Source organism: Thunnus thynnus, chromosome 2, assembly GCF_963924715.1.
Source record: "Thunnus thynnus chromosome 2, fThuThy2.1, whole genome shotgun sequence".
NCBI classification, from domain to species: Eukaryota; Metazoa; Chordata; class Actinopteri; order Scombriformes; family Scombridae; genus Thunnus; species Thunnus thynnus.
Window position 1 is genome coordinate 13,078,235 of NC_089518.1, and position 19,447 is coordinate 13,097,681.

General features: G+C 38.8%; 1 protein-coding gene across 2 annotated transcripts in view; it reads right to left on the minus strand.

Annotated features, from left to right (window-relative positions):
* Window positions 1–213: 213 nt before the first annotated feature.
* The window catches only part of LOC137192871 (leucine-rich repeat transmembrane neuronal protein 4), a 44,323-nt gene continuing 25,089 nt past the window's right edge, over window positions 214–19,447 (minus strand). Inside the window, exon 3 of one of the 2 annotated variants that reach the window (XM_067603886.1) lies at window positions 214–2,965. In XM_067603886.1, coding sequence (XP_067459987.1) covers window positions 2,747–2,965 — 219 coding nt within the window. In that variant the 3' untranslated portion in view covers window positions 214–2,746. The remainder of the gene's footprint in view (window positions 2,966–19,447) is intronic. The other variant, XM_067603894.1, reaches the window with a different exon arrangement.

Genomic DNA, 19,447 nt, shown 5'->3' on the forward strand with positions numbered 1-19,447 from the left:
ATATTGTACATCCCTGTGCAGACTATGCCCCCTTCCCTCCAAAAGAAATAAGTAAATACAAGGAAACAATTGGACAGTTGGATGGATTAGGATCCTAAAGATTCCCATGTTAAGAACGTTCATGTTGTCTGAAAACTCAGGAAGGTTGTATGATAACCCAGTCAATACATTCTGCATTGACAAACACTATATCCATTAAATGTGGGTTTATTTACATTGAAGGATGGACTGACGTGTAGCATCCATGTTTGCTTGGTTTTCAGGCACTTTCATATTAGTAATTGCCAAGTCTGATATATTGGAGATTTTGAATCTGTTTCACAGTCGTAACTATGACATGGAGGTTAACGTGAACGCTATTTACAGGTCGGAAACTCTGATATGACATAAACACAGCATAAGCCCCAACTGATGCTTATCACGCTTTCCCCTCTTGCATTACACCTATGCAATTTATAACAATAATGGGGAAGATTTACCACCTACATTCTTAGTGTACTGAGTATATTACTAATACTCAGTAATTTTTGAATCAATGGCTCCTTAATTTCAGAAAGAGGTAGAAAATGTCATCTCCAGATTTTAATGTTTCCAGTCAACTCATTTAAAATGAGAAACATGTAAAACATGAAATATATTAAATAAATTAAATTATGGCACATGGTATTGTGCTAAAAGACTGAGGCTACAGCTACATGTCCTTGGTAAAAAGTCAGCATCCAAATCAGTTGATGAGACATGTAGAAGACATGACTTATTCTTGCATTGCTGTAGCTTTTTTTTTTTTTTTTAAATTCTTACACAACCCTGCTTGCCTGTGGTTATTTTCGACAACTGACCAGTGTGTTTGTTGAACATAGTGCTATCTCAGGTAAAGTTGGCTGAGGTCACTCAAGTGTAAACTTCTCCAAATCCAGTGGAGTAGGACATGAGCTGTTAATGTTACCCTGCACTCTGATACATTAGCAGAGGGGAAGTATTACACAGTGCTAGTCTTGAGCAGAGATTTTTTTTTTCTAATGTACCCTGAACCCCACAAAATCATAGTTAGCTAATGAAATGCTCCTTGCCTCGGGAAGTAAAGCTAGGTTACTACACCGTAGGTAGTAAGCTAATTAAAGTTAGCTAGGCATGTTAACATTTGCAGCTTATGTTACAATAAATCACACAATGTAATCCAATTCTTTCCCCTTTGCTCTTGTGTTTATGGTTCTGGAAAGGCTAAATAAAAATACATGACTCTCTTAACTCTTTAAATGGCAAGTATGACTCCTACATACAGCCCACTGCATGCCACTTCAACATGGAGAAATCCCAAGCTGGACAGGCCTGCTGTGCCTAGTTCCTGTTGCTAAGCTATGTTTGGACAATTGCTGCTCAGGATAGGGGTTTAGCAAATGGTCATTTCCCAGCTGACAAACATTCCAATTATACCATATTTAGCTTTCACCATTTCATTTTCATGACATTGTGTTTTTTTTTTGTACATAAGTTTTCCTTTCCGGGAAGCAACATAAAAGTCCAAGAGTCAAGTTCAGAGAGTCCAGTATACTGTATTTTGTCAGATAACGGTCACAAACAGTCACAGGAAGAGAAAAAAATAGCAAGTGAAAATAACGATCAGGGTCTTTATCCAGACACACATCATCATTAAACAGTCTTGCCTTCAGCACTATACTCTTCAGTCTCAACCACCTACGTAGCTGTTGAAATACAGCAGACAGTTGTTTGGGTTGATACCACTGATCTTGATGAATGACACTGTTACTGGTCATTTACCACAGTTTATTTACCATATATTATAATGTAACATCTTGTAAAAAGTACACACATGTAGATATATGAGTGCACAATCAGATAATTGGTCGAAGAACACATTTGAAAACCCATTTACAAATGATTTAAATGGATGATGAAAAGTAAATATGAGAACGTCCCAGAGCACCAAGATCTGTACTTGGTGTTTATTTTTCCTCTGTTTATTTCTCAGCTCGATTAAATTAATTATAATGTGATCAACTTCACAAATCATTAAGGAAATCAAAAGTCACTATGTAAATTATACTTACTGCCGGCAAGATGTGTGGGCTGTACATTTTATATGACAATAACTGTCCGTTATCTTCTGACTTGTTTCTCTCATCTTGAGTAATTTCATTTGAGTGGCTCATTTCTCCAGATGAAAACGCTACAGGGACTAAAGTTAGACAGAGACCGCTGACGGAGCCTGATCAGAAAAAGCAGCAGAAAACCTTTTAGCATGGCTGATCTTTCATTTGTTCTGCTACTCAGTTGCTCATCATGCTGTTTCCCTACTCTGTTTGTAGCATTTTACATTTGATTACTTTACCTGACACAGCAGAGGTGCCCAGGTGAGGAGAAGTTGAGGAAATATGTTTAATAAGATTAACAAATCATTAAATCATTATCCTTAATACTCCTCAAGAGGCAGGGCAGAATGTGGAAAGTCATGCTGCTGTTCCTCCTTAGCTAATTGAGGACATTGAGGGTCAGGTGGGTCAGAAGCTCACCAATCAATACCGCTGCACCCCTTTATTTCCACTGAGAAATATTTTCATTTTCATTACCCCGGGTCCAGGATTCTCTGCAGTAGATTAATTGTCTCCTTTGCTTCTTTACCAGTCCCAGTTCCCTCCCACACAGCCTTGTGTTTCATGAGAGATCCGCTGATTCTGTGCAGGAGACACACAGTAGTTTAGACACAGAGCCTCACAGAGTGCACAGCTCACTGGTGGAGGGAGTGGGTCTGGGGGCAAGGCAGCACAGTCTCGGAGGGGAGGGCAGCCATTAGGCCCGAGTGGTACCCGGCTGGCCTCGGACCTCCCAGCTCCTGAGTGGTGGGATCCATGCCCATGTTGAGGTGCAGCGACAGGTGGGCATGGCAGTAATCCAGAACCGACTGCTCACACCTGTACAACGTCAGAGCACTCAGCTGCCGCGGAATCTAGAAAGAAACACAGAGCAGAAAAGGGAAGAGGAGTGAAAGAGAGAGAGTCACATGTAAGCCTTCTAAATCAGCTAAAAAGCCTCCTTTTCAACATTTTATCCGCTCTCAGAATATTTGGAATTGGCTTAATTTACTTCATGCAGTCGCGCAACAGCACTGTCATTAATGCAGCCTTGGCCGGTGATACAGTGCGCGCCCCAAGACCTGAGATCTGTGGTGCTCAAACACCCACTTTCAGCTAGAGTGATTTATATGCAAGATGAAAGCCTTAAGCAAGAGTGCACACATATTTTCTGCCCTCTTTTAAATGGAGTCAAGGCTCCATTTAGAAGAGAGTGCTTATTACATTACAAGCACTTTGCTGATTCAAAGACCCCTCTTAGTTTTGTGTGCTAGTGTGGTCTGAATTATGTCAATTAAATGGACTAAAGCTGCATCAAAGCCTGTATGATATTGATATTAATATCCTAATGTCTATTGATGCTTTAACACAAAATATGGATGCACTCATGCATCTTGAAATGCACAAAGCAACAAAGTACAATGTATAGAAACATTCATGTATGTCAGATAACACAGAGCACATGCAACACTTGCATAATAGTCAACTCCACATTGAGACATACAGCATTCTGAGCATTTTCCATTCACTTTAAAAGCCTTTTTCTAAACAATAATTGATATCAGTTATCAAGTATTACATATTCATATTTGCTAAAGTGCAGAGTGATGAATGAATATAGTAAACTTATATTAAATGATTTAAGTCCCCACAACCTATTCAAAGCACCGGTGTGGAAAATCACAGAACATAGTAACATGAGTTGTGGGGACAACATCTATTGTTAAATATGTTGTCTTGGATTATTTTATTGGATCACAAAAGGATTTACTTAAAGCTGATTTGAGGCAGAAAAAGCTTTTTAGATAGATTTTCTCTGTATCTGGTTAGGTCAAGTTTCACAGCGCTGTCACCATTACATTCAGACCCTTACATTCTTCATGGCTTTCAAAAGGTTATGTTTTCCTTTCCGGAAATGATCCAGCTCCGTTTGTTTGTGTGTTAATAGGAAGATTAGTTGAAAACACTCTATTGTCTAATTCAACAACTGAACTTTGCACACTACTTCACAGGACTTAATAAAAAATTCATGAACAACAATGCTCTGAATGCAAAATGAGCTAAGTAGGGAGAAGTGTGGGGGTCTGTATCTGGGAGTTCTCTGTACAAATTGTCAAGGGGAAAGGCTACATTGTGGACTTGTTTTCTCCAATTATTGCAATAGTAAAAGTCAAACATGTAAGTGGTGAAGTCAATATAAATGAGGTTGCTTGGCTGGTTGAACCCCTCTCTCGGCGTCTGTACAGAGGTAGTTGGCAGAGGACTTATAACCTTTGTCTCTTCAACATTTCTGTCTCCTCTGTTTAACTTCCACGTAGCCAGTTTATCCCGGCTGAAATCCAAAGGTGCCATAAAATAAACTGAGCTGCAGTTACTGAGACAATAAAAGGCCTTTTTTTGCCCATCACTGTTATGCTCTGGGGACCCTTACAGATCTGTAAATACATAAATAAATACACTCTTTAGAAAGGTATAGTGCTATTATTATATAGGTCTTCACATAAAACAGCCTGAATAGTCCAGACAGCATAAAAAGATTTAAAATAGAAAGCTTCCTATGACCTCTTCAACAGAGAAACCGAGACATTTTATGGTCTTTGTTGGTTTGTTTTGGACTAAAATAGCATTTGGGCATTTAATGGATTTGTGTCATTCAAACGAGTCAAAGAGATTTTAAAACAGTTACGTTCTGCAATGCAAAGCTTTGAGAGTGACTGTTGGTTTGTTTCTGCTGTGCTTCAAACATATATCCTGCTTACCTTCATTGCGCCTTCATTACCTTCATTACCTTCTCAAAGAACCTGACACAAATAGATTCTCATTTTTTAACATTATGTTCAGTCTGAGGCAAATGCATCATCATGTTTTTTTTGTCTATATGTACCATCTACTGTTAAGAATTGACCCTCTCCAGATTCAGAGAAGTAAAAATGTCTTCACATATGTGCAACACTTTAAACATAACATTTGCAAATGTCATGGTTCCAAAGGTTCCAAATTATGCCAGTGTAAAACAAAATTTTCTGCTCACCCAGGAGGTATAGTGTGATGCAATGTGTGTGGTGATGGCTCGGTTTGGACTTGATGCTGTAACATTGTGACATTTCTATGCAAACAGTGGACACTGCAGTGAAAAACTCATTTCCAAAATAACATGTATGCAAATTTTTGGTTTGTCTGACATACACTCACCGGCCTCTTTATAAGGTACACCTGTGCAATCTCAGGCAATCCAGCTCTGCCATAAATTCTACATTTATGAAGCTTATACATTTTTAGTTTTTGCTGACATTGTCAGAAAGGTGATAATTCTACTTTATGTTTATTATTGAGGTTGTAATGGGTGGTGATGGTGTACTGGAGTGCATAAAATTGAGTGTTGTTCTTAATATTTTGTCCACCCCATTAACACACATGACAGGAGCAAAATATTAGGAACACTGGAATTATCACTTTTCTGACAATGCCAACAAAAACTGAAAATGTAGAAGCTTCGTAAATGTAGAATTTATGGCAGAGCTGTTGTATTGGATTGCATTAGATTGCACAAGTGCACCTAATGAAGTGGCCAGTGAGTGTAGATGTGTATACTACCAATCAAAGGACACAGACACACTGAGGTACACACACACAAACACACACACACAAACATGCATATACTAACCCCCCCCCCCCCCCCCCCCCCAGCATGTTTGGTGGTTAAGTCTGTTCAAAAAACAACCAAATTGTATCACAACCTTTTTCTGTTTTTTATTGCCTCCTCCTCAAACACTTTAGTCGGCTGCTGCCTTTTCCAGCACTTTGCTTGAACTGTCACCTATACAGTAGCTTACATAACGTGCACTCTCAGCCTGCAGTTCACTAAATTATGCTGTCATTCTCTTTTCACATGGAGCTGCTTACCATGAATTAAACTATCATTTCTATTTCATGGTGACTTTAATTTTTACTGAGATCCTCTGCAGTATTCTTGACTGACAGCTGAGGGTGGCATATCTGCAACTTTTCTCCCTTAAATGTTGCTGAGTATGAAACTGGAACACTTGAGCCCATGTATCTTGCTTCAGATCAGCCCCATAAAGCTACACTTCACACAATAACATTTACAAATACTATGCAATTAATTAAAGTGTTCAACAGACATTGATAAGATACATCACAATTTGATCTGTTGCTCTCTAACACCAGTTTGTCATCAAAAAGGGGTTTCAGTGAGTCTGTGAGCAAAGTAGTGGGTTGTGAGACAGCAAGTGGTGGAAACTGGGATGTCACACTTAGACTATGAATCTGCCTCATGACCTTTACACTCTCATACACAATTTAAGATCATGATTATAATTTTAAGAGTCTACAGCCATGTTAGCAGCTCTGTGACACAGTATTCATAGGGACAGCTTTAGCTAAATGCTAACCTCAGTGTGTAAACATGCTGATGGTTAGCAGGTATGTTTGCCATTAGTTTAACTTGTTAGCATTCTAACATTTGCTAGTAGGCAAAACCACAAAGTAAATCTGAGGCTAATGCCATAAAATTTTGACCTGATAAAGGCACGGAAAAGGAAAAGTCAGGTGATCAGTGATCAAGTGACGACAATACATCTAGTGGAGAACATGAATGTGTGTACCAAATTTCATGTCAATCCATCCAATAGTTGTAGAGACATTTTACTCAAAAAAAAGTCAGAGGATGACCGAAGTCAGTAGGCTTCAGCCATGGATGCCTCTACCAAATATTCAATCTATTAACATTCAATAGTTGTTGAGTTCAGTCTGGACCAAAGTGATGGACGGACCAACATTGCCATTCCTAGAGCCAGGCTTCTGGCATGACTAAACACCTAATAAGCAGTCTAATGATGAGAACTGAAGCAGCTGACTAATGCTGCTGCCTTAAGATGCTATAGTTGTATCCACAATTATACATATTTGGAGCAATAAGCCTGGTAACCACAAGGTCACATTTTCAATTCTTGCAACATCCTAATATATTTCAATTAGCTGACCGATTACTAAGTCTTCTCCTGCAGTGTTTTTGTGAAGGATATCAAACAGTTTTTTTCACTCAGCATTGGTCTCTCTGGATAAGAGCATCCACTAATGGCTAAAATACGAAATGTCAAAACAAAGTCAATTAACTTAATGTCAGCTCTCTTCATGAGCTTGATCAAGTCTCAATGCAGTTGAGAGTCATTTAATTGGGATAAATGTTGTTGTATGTTTCACTCAGCTGGGTCAACAAAACATTGTATTGCATTTTAATTATGCTCCATTCACACTGAGCAGATCAGTCTTCTCTCTCTGTGAGTCATCATCAGCAGGACTAAGTGTAAATATATGCATTTCCGAATCAGTAAACTAAAGTAGGATCAATTTCATGTCTTAGCACAGAAGAAAAGAATAAAAGCATTTTTGGCCAACCAAGCAGAGTGAGCATTCAGGTTTAATCAGGAATATTGGGGAAATGTTGGCTGTTATGGTTGGAGCTCTTTGAGAGGTGAGTCATTGGCTAGCATAGCTTGGACAGCTGCCAACAGAGCTGCTTAGGGCTGAACGCTGCATACAGTTGATTTCGCCGGAGGCATGATCACCATCTTTCCACAACTTTAATGGCTGAGGAAGTCCTTTCCAATCCAGTAGTGCACTACACAACCGGATAAATATAAAATGAATTCAAATCTCTTGATTACAATAGCTATCTGAGAATAGCCTTGTTTCCTCTTGACAACTGTAAGTCGTTATTCAGTGAGCCATTGGCAACTGGCCAAGGTAATAAAGCGGGCATCTGGCATCAGCGTGATCTCGTCTTCACTTTATGTTAACTGTTTAAACTATAGCTGAACCTATTTACCTTGAAGTTAATTTAAAAAGAACCTCTTGTCACCTATGGAAATCACCATTTTAGGTGCTGTACAGTGAGATGCATTTATACCTGAAGTTATTTTATTCCCTTTTCAATTTTATGATGTACTTCTTTTTTTTTTTACATCTTCCTCTCACTTAAAATGAGCATCGTGTATCACTGGAAACCTCTAGAGTTAAAAGTGTTAAGAAATTATCTTCTCAATTGGTCTGGGAATTATTTTGGGCTTCAAGTGGCTCCAGCTTTAGTATAAACAACAGCGCTCTTTTTTTATTTCTTAAATTATTTCATTTTAATTCTGTGTTTTTGTTTGGATGTTGATAACAGAAAAAGTAAAGTGGTTAACATTGTGATAAAAATGAGAAGAAAAAGAGTTGTTAGACAAACAAAAATGATAAAATATAAATGACAAAAACATAAAACATGTAAATGACAAGATGGGGACAACAAATTGTTGTGGGCCTGATGCAGAGAAAGAAATCACAGGAGAAGTGAGAGTGTGGTTTTCATACACTTCCTAGTCTGCCCTCAGCAAAACATAAGCACCGAAATCCTCACCCCAGGCAACATGACAAATTATTCACTACCAGTTCTTGTGACCATTTCTGCCCAGGACAAGACAGTAGTGTGGAGTATAAACTTTTCTGCGTAGCACACTCTTCACCAAGTTGTCTGTGTAATGTTAATATTTCACACAGTTATAATATATATATATATATATATATATATATATATATATATATACATATAAATCCTGATGCTTGTCTGTGCTGTTTTGACTTGTTCACAGTTTGGTAAAAAAGTGAAGTAGATCTGACTCAATGGAGAATAATCCAGAAATATTTATATATTTAAGTGGAGGCCTGACTTTATGCAATACCCTCATATCAGAAACGTCCAATGTTACATAAAACTACCTCACTGACAAATTCATTGTTTTATAACAAACGTCACAGTTCCTCAATGAAGCACTCCACAGACCCACTCTAGGGCACTTTGCTGCAGACGCAGAAGAGGACAAAGATATAAACTCTTCTGACACACCGCACAGCAGTTAATTCTAATTCCCAAACTGTTATCTTTGGATCGCTAATATGCTAATAAAAACATTCATATAGGTGGTCTTGCCTTTACACTGCTCTGAATGTGGGTCAAGCTGCAGCTAAATGATTCCCAATTAGGTGATAGGCAGCTGCACCATGCCAGCATGCCTCAGACTGGCACGGGAGGCATGAGCTCTCATTGGCATATTAACAGCATTCTCCGCCCGAGCTGTGCTGCTGCTCTCTGTCAGCTGGATAATTCACTCAGTGGTCAACGCCGCGGCGGGAGAGCACAGACAAGCCTCTATTATCATCATCACACACCCATGGATGCTGAATGGCATGCTAATGGCCACAAGACTCTCCTTCCCTGATTGTTGCTCTGCATGGATAAACTGAAAAATGATTTCAGGGTGATTGACACAGACATGTAGCTGATAACAAGTGGTCGGTAAACTTAATTAAGCGGGGAATACTGTACTGTAAGGGGAACACACTTTCAGATATTGTGCATTGTACATGTTCATTATTATAAATGTAAAGAACTGTGCCTAAAAAAGCCGGGATGAATTTACTCTGGCATGATAAAACAGAATAAATGCAAATATTAGCAGACCATTAGCATACTCCCTGTAAGGTTTTAGTAGCAATCAGGAGGGAAAAAACTGACATCCATCTGAAAGGAAACCTGAAGTTCTACATTGTAATACTGCATGTGCTAGGATTCAAGAAAAATCATCTTTTGCTGACTTTAATATTCACCATGTAATTACATTTCTATTTGAAAAGCATTTTGCATTTGTCAAAATAACCATAATCCTTCAGATGTGGGGATTTATCTTCTCCTAATGCTGCTCATCCCATTTTCTGCTCATCAATGTTGGCAACGCATGCTGAGATTTACTGTTATATACTGGATGGACAATTTATGAGTCACTACATTCTTTTCTGATGTATGTAGATAGTAAGTAACCTGAATATGGATGCCAAAAAAGATAGATGTATAGATTCATCCATATTCAACACCAGGCATACAGTACAGTAAGTAGAGATGTGTGCTACAGTACACTATTTGGTTCATTTTCCCTCGCTGACTGTTTTTCCCTCTTTTCACACTCCCACACATATTCCCGAGTGCACACATATACACACATACAGTATGTGCTGATGCTGCTTGTCAAAACACCCATTAAATACCTCAAACCTGAAAAAAAGACAAATATGGCACTTCTAAGGTCACAGTTGTTTACTTAGAACTGTGATGGTATCATAGTGTAAAATCTCTTTTTATTATAGTTATTCAAAGGTTCATTATGTAAAAAACATCACGCACATAAGGTAGAACTAAAGGCTGCTTTCATTCTGTAACATGCATTGTACTGAGGACTAAATATTGCTGTCCTTGATGTCATTCCAATAATCTTTATGACAAGAAAAATAAATCTACAGCATAGGCTTTTTTTTCATTTGGACAGAGACCTAAAATAATCCCATTTGATAGTAAGCCAGATTTTGCACTGTAATGCCCACATTGTATACAACATGTAACATGAAATTGAAACGTTGAGGGATTTTTGTATGTATGAATGCTACAAGCCAATGCTGGTGTTGTTTCATTTGAGCTCTGGTTTCACTGGTAGACCAACTCTGATTTACTGGGAAAATATAATAATGTGGTCTTAAGGCCTTGTATTGTAAAGAAAAATATAGCTGAATAGATCTCCTCCAAAGCGAGAATCCAGAGAAATCGAGAGTCAAGAATAGACACTGCTATAATATTTTTAGTGCAATCCACAGCAGACCCTCAGAAAACATACACAGCTAACTCAGGCTGAACAAACTCCTGACTCTCTTGTTGCCCCAGCAGACAACAATTAACAGGGCAGTTAAAATAGTGTTGAAGCAGCTGTAATCAATATTTTTATATTAACGATGGATCACATGACTACTTGTGCATGAAATGGGTCACTTGCAGAAATATAGCCAGAGGTAATTATCACCTGACGCTGCCATTCTTCTCAGCTGTGTGGAGCTTTTCAGTGTCTTTTAGCTCATTATTTAGGTTTTTCCAGCCCACATCTTCACTGTTTTGGTTCACTCTCACTGATCTCGTAGCAGCATTTTCAGCCACTGTAACCAGCTGTTTTTAGAAAAAAAAAACCCTCTACAACACTACAAATTCAGTGATTAGCTGATGAACGTATAGTGGAGCATTTAGTTAGTGGAGACCAAACCAGAGCTAAAAAGAGAGTGAATACTGGATTTACATTTGTCTGGTGGCCAGAAGCGAAACTCCAAACTAATGCTTGTTTGCTTACAAGTTCGCCATATCAACTTAAAGTCTGTTAATATGTCAGTTTTGGGTTCATAGCTTTATCCACTTTCACTCAGAAAATCAAAAATTCAGTTATTGCTGGTTTAATATTAATACTTATTCAACTTCCAAGTGCATATGGGAAACTATGGTGGCCTGAAACTCATGAAAAATGCAAAAAGCCCTCTCTAGAGGCAGTGTTTGGTTTGTCCATTTTGGCCTACTGGAGAAACATGGCGGTCCAACATGGCGGGCTCCGTGGAAGAGGACCCGCTCCCTATGTAGATATAAAGGGCTCATTCTAAGGTAACAAAAACACAACGATTCTTATTTTCAAGTGATTATACACTAATTAAACTACTACTAAGATTACTTAGGAATATCATATTCCATTTCTGCCAAGTCCGGTCTGCTTGATCCCACTAAATTCTACACACTGTACCTTTAAAAGCAAGACTTCAAGAATTCAGTGCACCAAGGCCAAGCCATTTCATTCTCTAATGGATTTCTGGAGTTTATCAGCCTTGCTTTGTCCAGATGAGATACCAAGCTAATGTTGCAAATCACAGATAATTCAGTAAGTTATGAAAGACTAGACTGACAGACTTGTGTTTAATGGATATGCTAATAATACAATCACCTTGGTTCAGATTGAATGCTTATTGATTGTGTGGATGACTGCTTGAGAAAAGTTGGGCAATATTTTGTTTGATAGAAAGATTTTACAGATAGTTTCCACAAACAGAGTTGGAGTCTGCCGCTCTGTGTGAATATGCTGATATGCAGGTACTCTAGGACATCAGAGATACGATCTTATTTGGGTAGTCCAATTAAGTGATTGTGTTTGTTTGTAACAAGTCTGCAGAGTTCAGCCATAATTAAAAATTATGCGAAAAGGATAAGTAAAAGTTTGGTCTTGGAGTTAATTTGGGAATTAGAGTTGTATTTAAAACCAGGGAGAGGTTAGGGGTTGGGGTTTGGGATTAAAAATGGGGCTGAGATAAACCTAAAATCAGCATTTGGTGCTACAACTGTCTGATTTAAGAGAGGCTACTGCTGCTGTATAATCCTCCTGTTGTCTCTTTCACTGTTACGTGCTGCTTCCTTCCACTCTTCTTTCTAGTCTCGGTTGTCATTGTCAGCGAGACTCAACAACATGAGGCAGTCAAGCTGACAAGCTATCTGCTAATTAAGGAAAACTCTGACAAATACCTGAATTTTGCATAAGGTAGGTAATTAGTGAGCAAAATGTTCCTTGGTTACATTTCCCTTCCAGTATATTTTGAGCACTGCACAAAAAGTTCTGCATTTTAAGATTCAGATTATTTTAGGAAATTCAAATGGGACATTTTTACATATACCAGAAATCATCAGGCTCAGTCTGTGATTGAGGGATCCTTTTCGAGCCAATTTATAGGTTTAATACTTTTACTGGAGCCAGAAGATCCAAATGTGGGAGAACAGGTGTGGAGGGACAAAAGAGCAGCTGAGTTTGATAGGCTACATGCTCCCAAACTAATCTTTAACCAAGACACACAGGATTATATCTGTATTATACAATGTTTGAACTTTTTTGTGGAAAAGCCATATCAGACACAAATTATTATAATATTATTATTGCATATGATGTCAATGCAATTTCCTTCATTTAACAAATTTATATAGCACATTATTGTGAACTTGGTTATTGTACTTTCCAAATTAATGGTAGTCTAATAAAACAATTGAATATTATATAACTTACTGTTTAATGACATTTAGCTTTAATTAATAGATCGATTCATTGATTGAGCTTTCCCATACTCTATCATAGATAAATATTGTATTGGCATTTTCAATACATTGAACATGATCCTTTACAGTCTTGTCAAATATTTAATATTTGATTGATGTTCAATTCTAGTGTCTGTTTTGGAGATGTTAAAAAAAATCTACATTAAATGATTTTTTAAACCCCCAAATAATGTGCAGAGGAGTTTGCAGTACTTTGTCTTGAAAACAAGTCGTGTCTGCAGTCTTCCTCTCAGGCTGCAGGTACAACCTGCATCAATCAGAGGGTCAGAAAATAGGTTATAACGAGCTGAAGTGACAAAACCTGGGAGAATAAAGACCTGAAATCAGTCACTGCTGCTCGTTAAGCTTGTTGCTGTGAGATCACAGTAATACTGATGACAACTCAGATGTGAATCTCACATTGTGATCAGCTCCTCTCCTCCCTCGTCTGGATTTTGGCAGCTGGACAATCAGAGAAGACACTGTTTGGAAATATTTTAGTGAGCAAATCAAACTGAAATCGTAAAGGTGAAGGAGGGCATGTCTCCCTAATCCCCAGTGGAAATTAAACCCTTTGTCAGACTGTAAAACCAAAACAATAAGCTGAAAGATGCAATAAAGCTCCGTAGAGCTGAGGGGAACTGCAGAGTCAGTTGATCATTCTCTGTGCGTCCAACACTACGAGCGACACCTTTCACATTACATGTAACTATTTCATCCAACGTGAATATAATAATATTGATTATATCAGCTATAAATGAACTATTGAGACTAGCTGTCAAAGTAATGTGTAAATACAGAGTGCAAATAGCGGAGAGATAACATATCTCTGGCAATGTGAGATTAGGGCTTCACAGTCTGTAGAGAAGCAGATGACATTTTGAACAACTTCTATTTGCCACTTAATAGTCAACCCAGTCCCTTCAATCTGCGTACAAATAACACAACTTTACATGGCGTGAATTGGCGTGTTATTCGTACACCATTTGGTGTGACCAGGCTGTAATGGTTCAGAATCAATATTCGACTTTTCAAGTAAAAGTGTTATAGGATATATTCAAAACGCTGACTTTCTGAAGCATGAGGGAACTGAGGTAATAGCTTTAAACCAGCCAAGCAGCCATGTGAGAGCTCACAACTGAAGCAACATGAGCACCACTTTGGCTACTAATGTATAGCTGAATAATGTTGCTAAGGAATCATCACTGTTATCACGGTCACATTTGTTTTTAATACATGAATGACCCCTGCTACTGGTGCTACAGTGGTTATACAAAAAGACTTTTCAAAGCGAGGCAAAAAATGCAGTAGAAAAAAATAATCTATATGTTTTGTTTTTCAAGAGAGTTGCAGATAAAGTTTATGTGGTAAACCATCTTGTATAAATGTCACAGTGTAGGACCCAGGATGTTGTCATGCCATTGCTCCATCCACCATAGAGCAGGCTTTTCACTCCTGTCCAGTTTCCATGGTGATAACTCTAAAGAATTGGCTGTATGTCTGCTGTGGAAGATTGCGTGTGTGTGTCCGCATATACCACCATGATATTTTATGAGCTCTATCATTATGTGAATATCCCCTTAAGTTTCTACTCTGATATTAAATCTTTAAGGATATTGACAGAAAGCACATACACACACAGACACGCACACACATCATTTTCCTGCTCGAGATTTGATCTGTTTGATTGGTTAAAGAACCAGCATATCTACTAAGAACAATTGGTTGCACAAAATATTAAAGACAATGAACTGCAAGGAAAAAAAATCACATTTAGTTTATCCCTTTTCCTTCAGAAGAGGCCTAGAGGACAGCCATCTGTCTAAGTGCTACAGTATGAAACAGCCTATGAACTTGAGCAGACTTGTCCAATATTGATGCGACTGAAAATGTGAGGTGACAAGAGATGAACTGCAGCCAGATGTTGGCCTCCCGTGATATTTCCACAGAGGAATGATCTGTGCTAGGAGGATCAGGTTGATACTAAGGACCCACACCCGACAAAGATTCATCAGCAGTGATGAGATGTGAATATTGCAGCAGGATAATATACAACTCAAGTGAAATGGCGTGAGGCCAGTGCTGCGATACAGAAGCCGCTGTATGGAACCATACATTATCTTGTCATTCGTCTCCCTGTCAAACAAAGGGACTAATGTTGATGAAACTCTGCTGTCCCACTTTCAGTAGTCTCAAACTGTCATCTTCACACAACTGATCTGCAAGATTAATGGTTTTTGTTTTAATTTGGAGTCATTGGCGTTTCTCGTGCCAGCTCTCCACAGGCATTGTACTCACTAGGACACTTTAGCCACACTGTCCTTGTGTGCAGTTGCGCTCCTATTAGCAGTGGATAAGTGTGCTTCTCCATTGTACTGAGAGCAGGACCATCGTTTTTTGTCTCCACTCTCATCCAGACATTGTCTTCACCTGTTAAACACATGTGATCATCACCATTTTAAAAAAGCTTGCTATGATGACCTTTGAGTAGCTTTTTGGCACCAGTGACATGTGGTCTCTGCAGTTTTGTTCAACTCATGCACTTCTTGTGTTGCTTTTACCCTAAAGCTAGTGGCCTCACTGCTTCCAGATGTGCTCACCTTTATCTGTGTTGTAGTAAATAAAATCAGTTGCCAACACACTACGAGTGGTGACAGTTAATATCAACGTGGCCCCAGTGCAAGATTTTTTTTTAACATACTTTGCACACACAGGATTATAGACAACTTTGATTTTATAGATCAGGTTTTACAATATCGTTTCTTATGCACATAAAATTAAATAAACTGAAACTAAACTGAAACGGCAAGACATGATCTTTATATGTTGTTTCGTGGTAGCTATATGATTTTAGGACTATATAGCTGTGATCGAGGTTCAAACTAGACTATCTCAGGGTTTTAATGTGGTAAATGAAATTACAAAGACAGTCGTTAGCCAAAATTAATTTGATTCCTAATCAGTCCAGAAGGATTGTGAGGCTCTGTGGCAACACACACACACATAGCACAACAACTGCTGGAATATTACGAGCATCATAATCCTCCACAGTGCTGGAGGAACAAATTACTGTCAAAACACAAGCAGCACTAAAACATTATCTTATTTCTCCTTAACTTTTGTCTATCAAAAGTGGCATATTCCACGTAAAAAATACATGCTAATCAATTACCAACTTGAGTCATGCGACAGAGAAATTAGAACAAGTAGGCATGGCAGTGAATCTGAAAACAACCCCACTCCCTGCCAAATAGCCTGCTCAGGCCCTTGTGCAGCTGCACCAACTGCACAACCTATATTTTCACCCTTGTACGCTACTGTTAATGCATCCTGAACACTTTGTGCTACAAGCTTTCAACCTGCCATTAGTGGCAAAAAACTAAAAGGACTTCATTGTGAAGTAGCTATGGTCACCAAGGTTAGCTATAACTGCTAACTAGATGGGTCACATAGGTCTTCCAACCATATTCACATTCAGCTAAGGTTGTCCCTGCTGTGGTCCTTTTGCATTAAGAAGAGATTACTTGTCAGTCAAACAATGACATCTTTTTCCTTGAATTTTCTATTAGCATTAATGAAATGTTAACCTCTGTGGGTGGTGCCATTTTCTTTGTTTGTTCTCTGTTTGTGTTAACTACCCAGTATTTATTATGGACAAACTGCTGGCAACTAAAAATTCATCATTCCCTGTACCCCAGAAGATATCTTATGAGAAAGAGCTCACAGACACTGAGTGTTTAAAAACAAGAATATAACAGCCTCGGTGAATTGACTACACTTTGAATCACTGCTGTTCTACAGTATGTCAGTCAATGATATGAAGTAGCAAAACATGTTTATTTATATGAAGGTGTGACAGATTTTTACTTAAAAGAATAATTGTGCTGCCAAGCATTTGGGAGCCAAATTAAAATGTGCTTTGTAGCAGTTCTACAAAATGAGCTTTTCTGCCAAGATTTTGCCAACAGGTAGACAGGTACTGTTCTATTCAGGGGTCTGATGCTGGGAAAAGAACATTGTGTTTACAGCCGAGAAGCCTTTCCCATGGAGAAGCAGACCCCTGCCTGCTTCTCTCCTCTCCTCTCTCTGTCTCCTTGCATTTCTTCCTCTGTCTAACTAGCACCTCTGCAGCCACATCAGTTTGATGGTCCACTTTATTAAGATGAATGAATCTCATCCGTGTGACGCCTTCCTTCATTTTACTGCAGAACATTCCCCCGTGTGCTCGGCGAAGGTGCTCAGCTGTCACCTTGGGTAGCCTGACAGGATCTCCCTGGAGGTCACCTTGGGTATGTAAGTTCACAGTCCCAGTGCAAACGTTTTGTTACAAAACTGCTGCAGCATGACTCAGTTACACTGTCTGTCTGCTGGACAGGGTGCAATGTACCAAACAGAATGTACAGTAATAAATCACATGAGAAAAACAAGTGGAGAGAATGAAGGGAACAGGGGAGTGGAGGTCAGCAACCTCAATGTTTTCTGAACAACATACATTTAAATTCACTGATACGATGAAGGATAGGGAGGCGTAAAAGATGCCAGTGGGGTCTGTGCAGTGATATAAGACAAGTTTTTCTTGGCTTAAGCCCAACCGTACATCTGCTCTTTAAGCTCTGCAGGATTGAGACAGTAAATGTAATTGATTGCGAGATCTAGTGGTTCAGTTTGGACCCAGTTTGGAGTTTTGGTTGGACTCAGTTTTATTGTGAGTCGGTGCTCACAATAGGGAATAAACAACAAGCAGATTAAGGGTTGACTCTTAATCTACTATGCCCAGCAATCACTTTAACTCAGAAACTTCCATCACTGCTCTGGTTTAAAATCCTCAGACTTATTTTTAGCCATGACAGTGGAGTGGCAGTAGGCTACAGATGGCAGAACTGGTCGATTAATTTGTTGGTCCAACCTTAAGTCTGAAGAATTCTTTAGATCAAAAGTTGAGTTAAAGCTCCACTAATGAATTTTCTTATATTGACAATGGATCAAAAGACAACATGTAATTTGAAAGGAGTTGCTCGTATTGATGAATTGACAGAAAATTATCACATTATCTTGAAGTTCATCTCAGTTTTGGAGAGGTCATTGTTTTGGTTTTACAGACTGCTCACTCTAGCCGCTCTCAGCATCACAATTTCCAGGAGAAAGCGGGTTTAAACATGGGCACAATGTTGCTCCATGCCTAGATGTGTAAATAGGCAACTGTTTGCCAACACATTTGCAACAATGACTTTATAAGGTGTTTTGCTGCCCAAAGTGGCCAGAAAAATCTAACAATGTAGCTTTAAATCTGACAATGTAGAGCTGAGCTTAAGAAGATGAACCCATTTGATCTAGGTGAGAACACTGTGTTTCCTCTAGCACCACCATCAGGCTGAACTTCACATTTCTTGCCCCATTCTCAGGATCTGAGAATAGCAATAGCATTTTTCATCAAATAATTTTGTTTTGTGGTGAGTGATGAGTGTTGCAGCCTCACAGGGCCACTAGTGTGGCTATAGACTTTTAGCTTTTTAATGTGATGAAAACTGGCACAGCAGAGCACTTTCATTACCCAGTGTCTAAATTCTGTGTGCATACTCTATTAATTATAGGATTACAATGGCTGTTCCAGTCTGTTGTAGCAAAGATCACGGACTACTGAAAAGAATATAACAAGACAGAGGACTTAATCTAAATGAACACAACTGAACAATACAAGCAGCTGTTTATTGTGTCTATAAATAACAAGAGGGTGTTCTTTTGAATAGCAATTAAAACATCACTTTGTTATCTTTCAGGCAACAAAGAACCCAACAGGCCCAATAATTTTGAACTAAGGTTAAGGAATATCCTCCTGAAAAAAAAGAGTTGTCTGTTTTTCCTTTACCAAACTTTGGAGCTTTTTTGCTGTCTCTCTCTTTACCCACTGTCAGACACAGCTGACATTAGTATTCTGATACAGCCCCCTTCAAGCAGTGTTGGGTGCCAGCCACGTAATTTGTCATTTATTGCTCCATGACAACTGAGGTAATTGAACCTCTTGCCCATGGACGAGATCTGCCAGCCTTGTGGCCGTTGTCTCTCATTGTGGGAGAGATGGAGCTACAGGACCTTGGTGCAAATAAGGGCACAGATCTCATTTTATGGGGCAATGAGATGGTTAGTATGTACCAAGGCCACAAGGGCCTCTGAGATGTTTATTGCATGCCTCAGAACCTCACTAAAGGCTAACCAGACCTCTGATAATAAGAGGAAATTAGAGTATAAATAGCTATGAAGATGAAGGAGCAATGACAGAGGAAACAACATACCTTGTTATTCATTATCATAAAATGTTTTGTTGAGATAAGTGATTTTAGGAAATTATATAACAGGCAATCAGGACTCT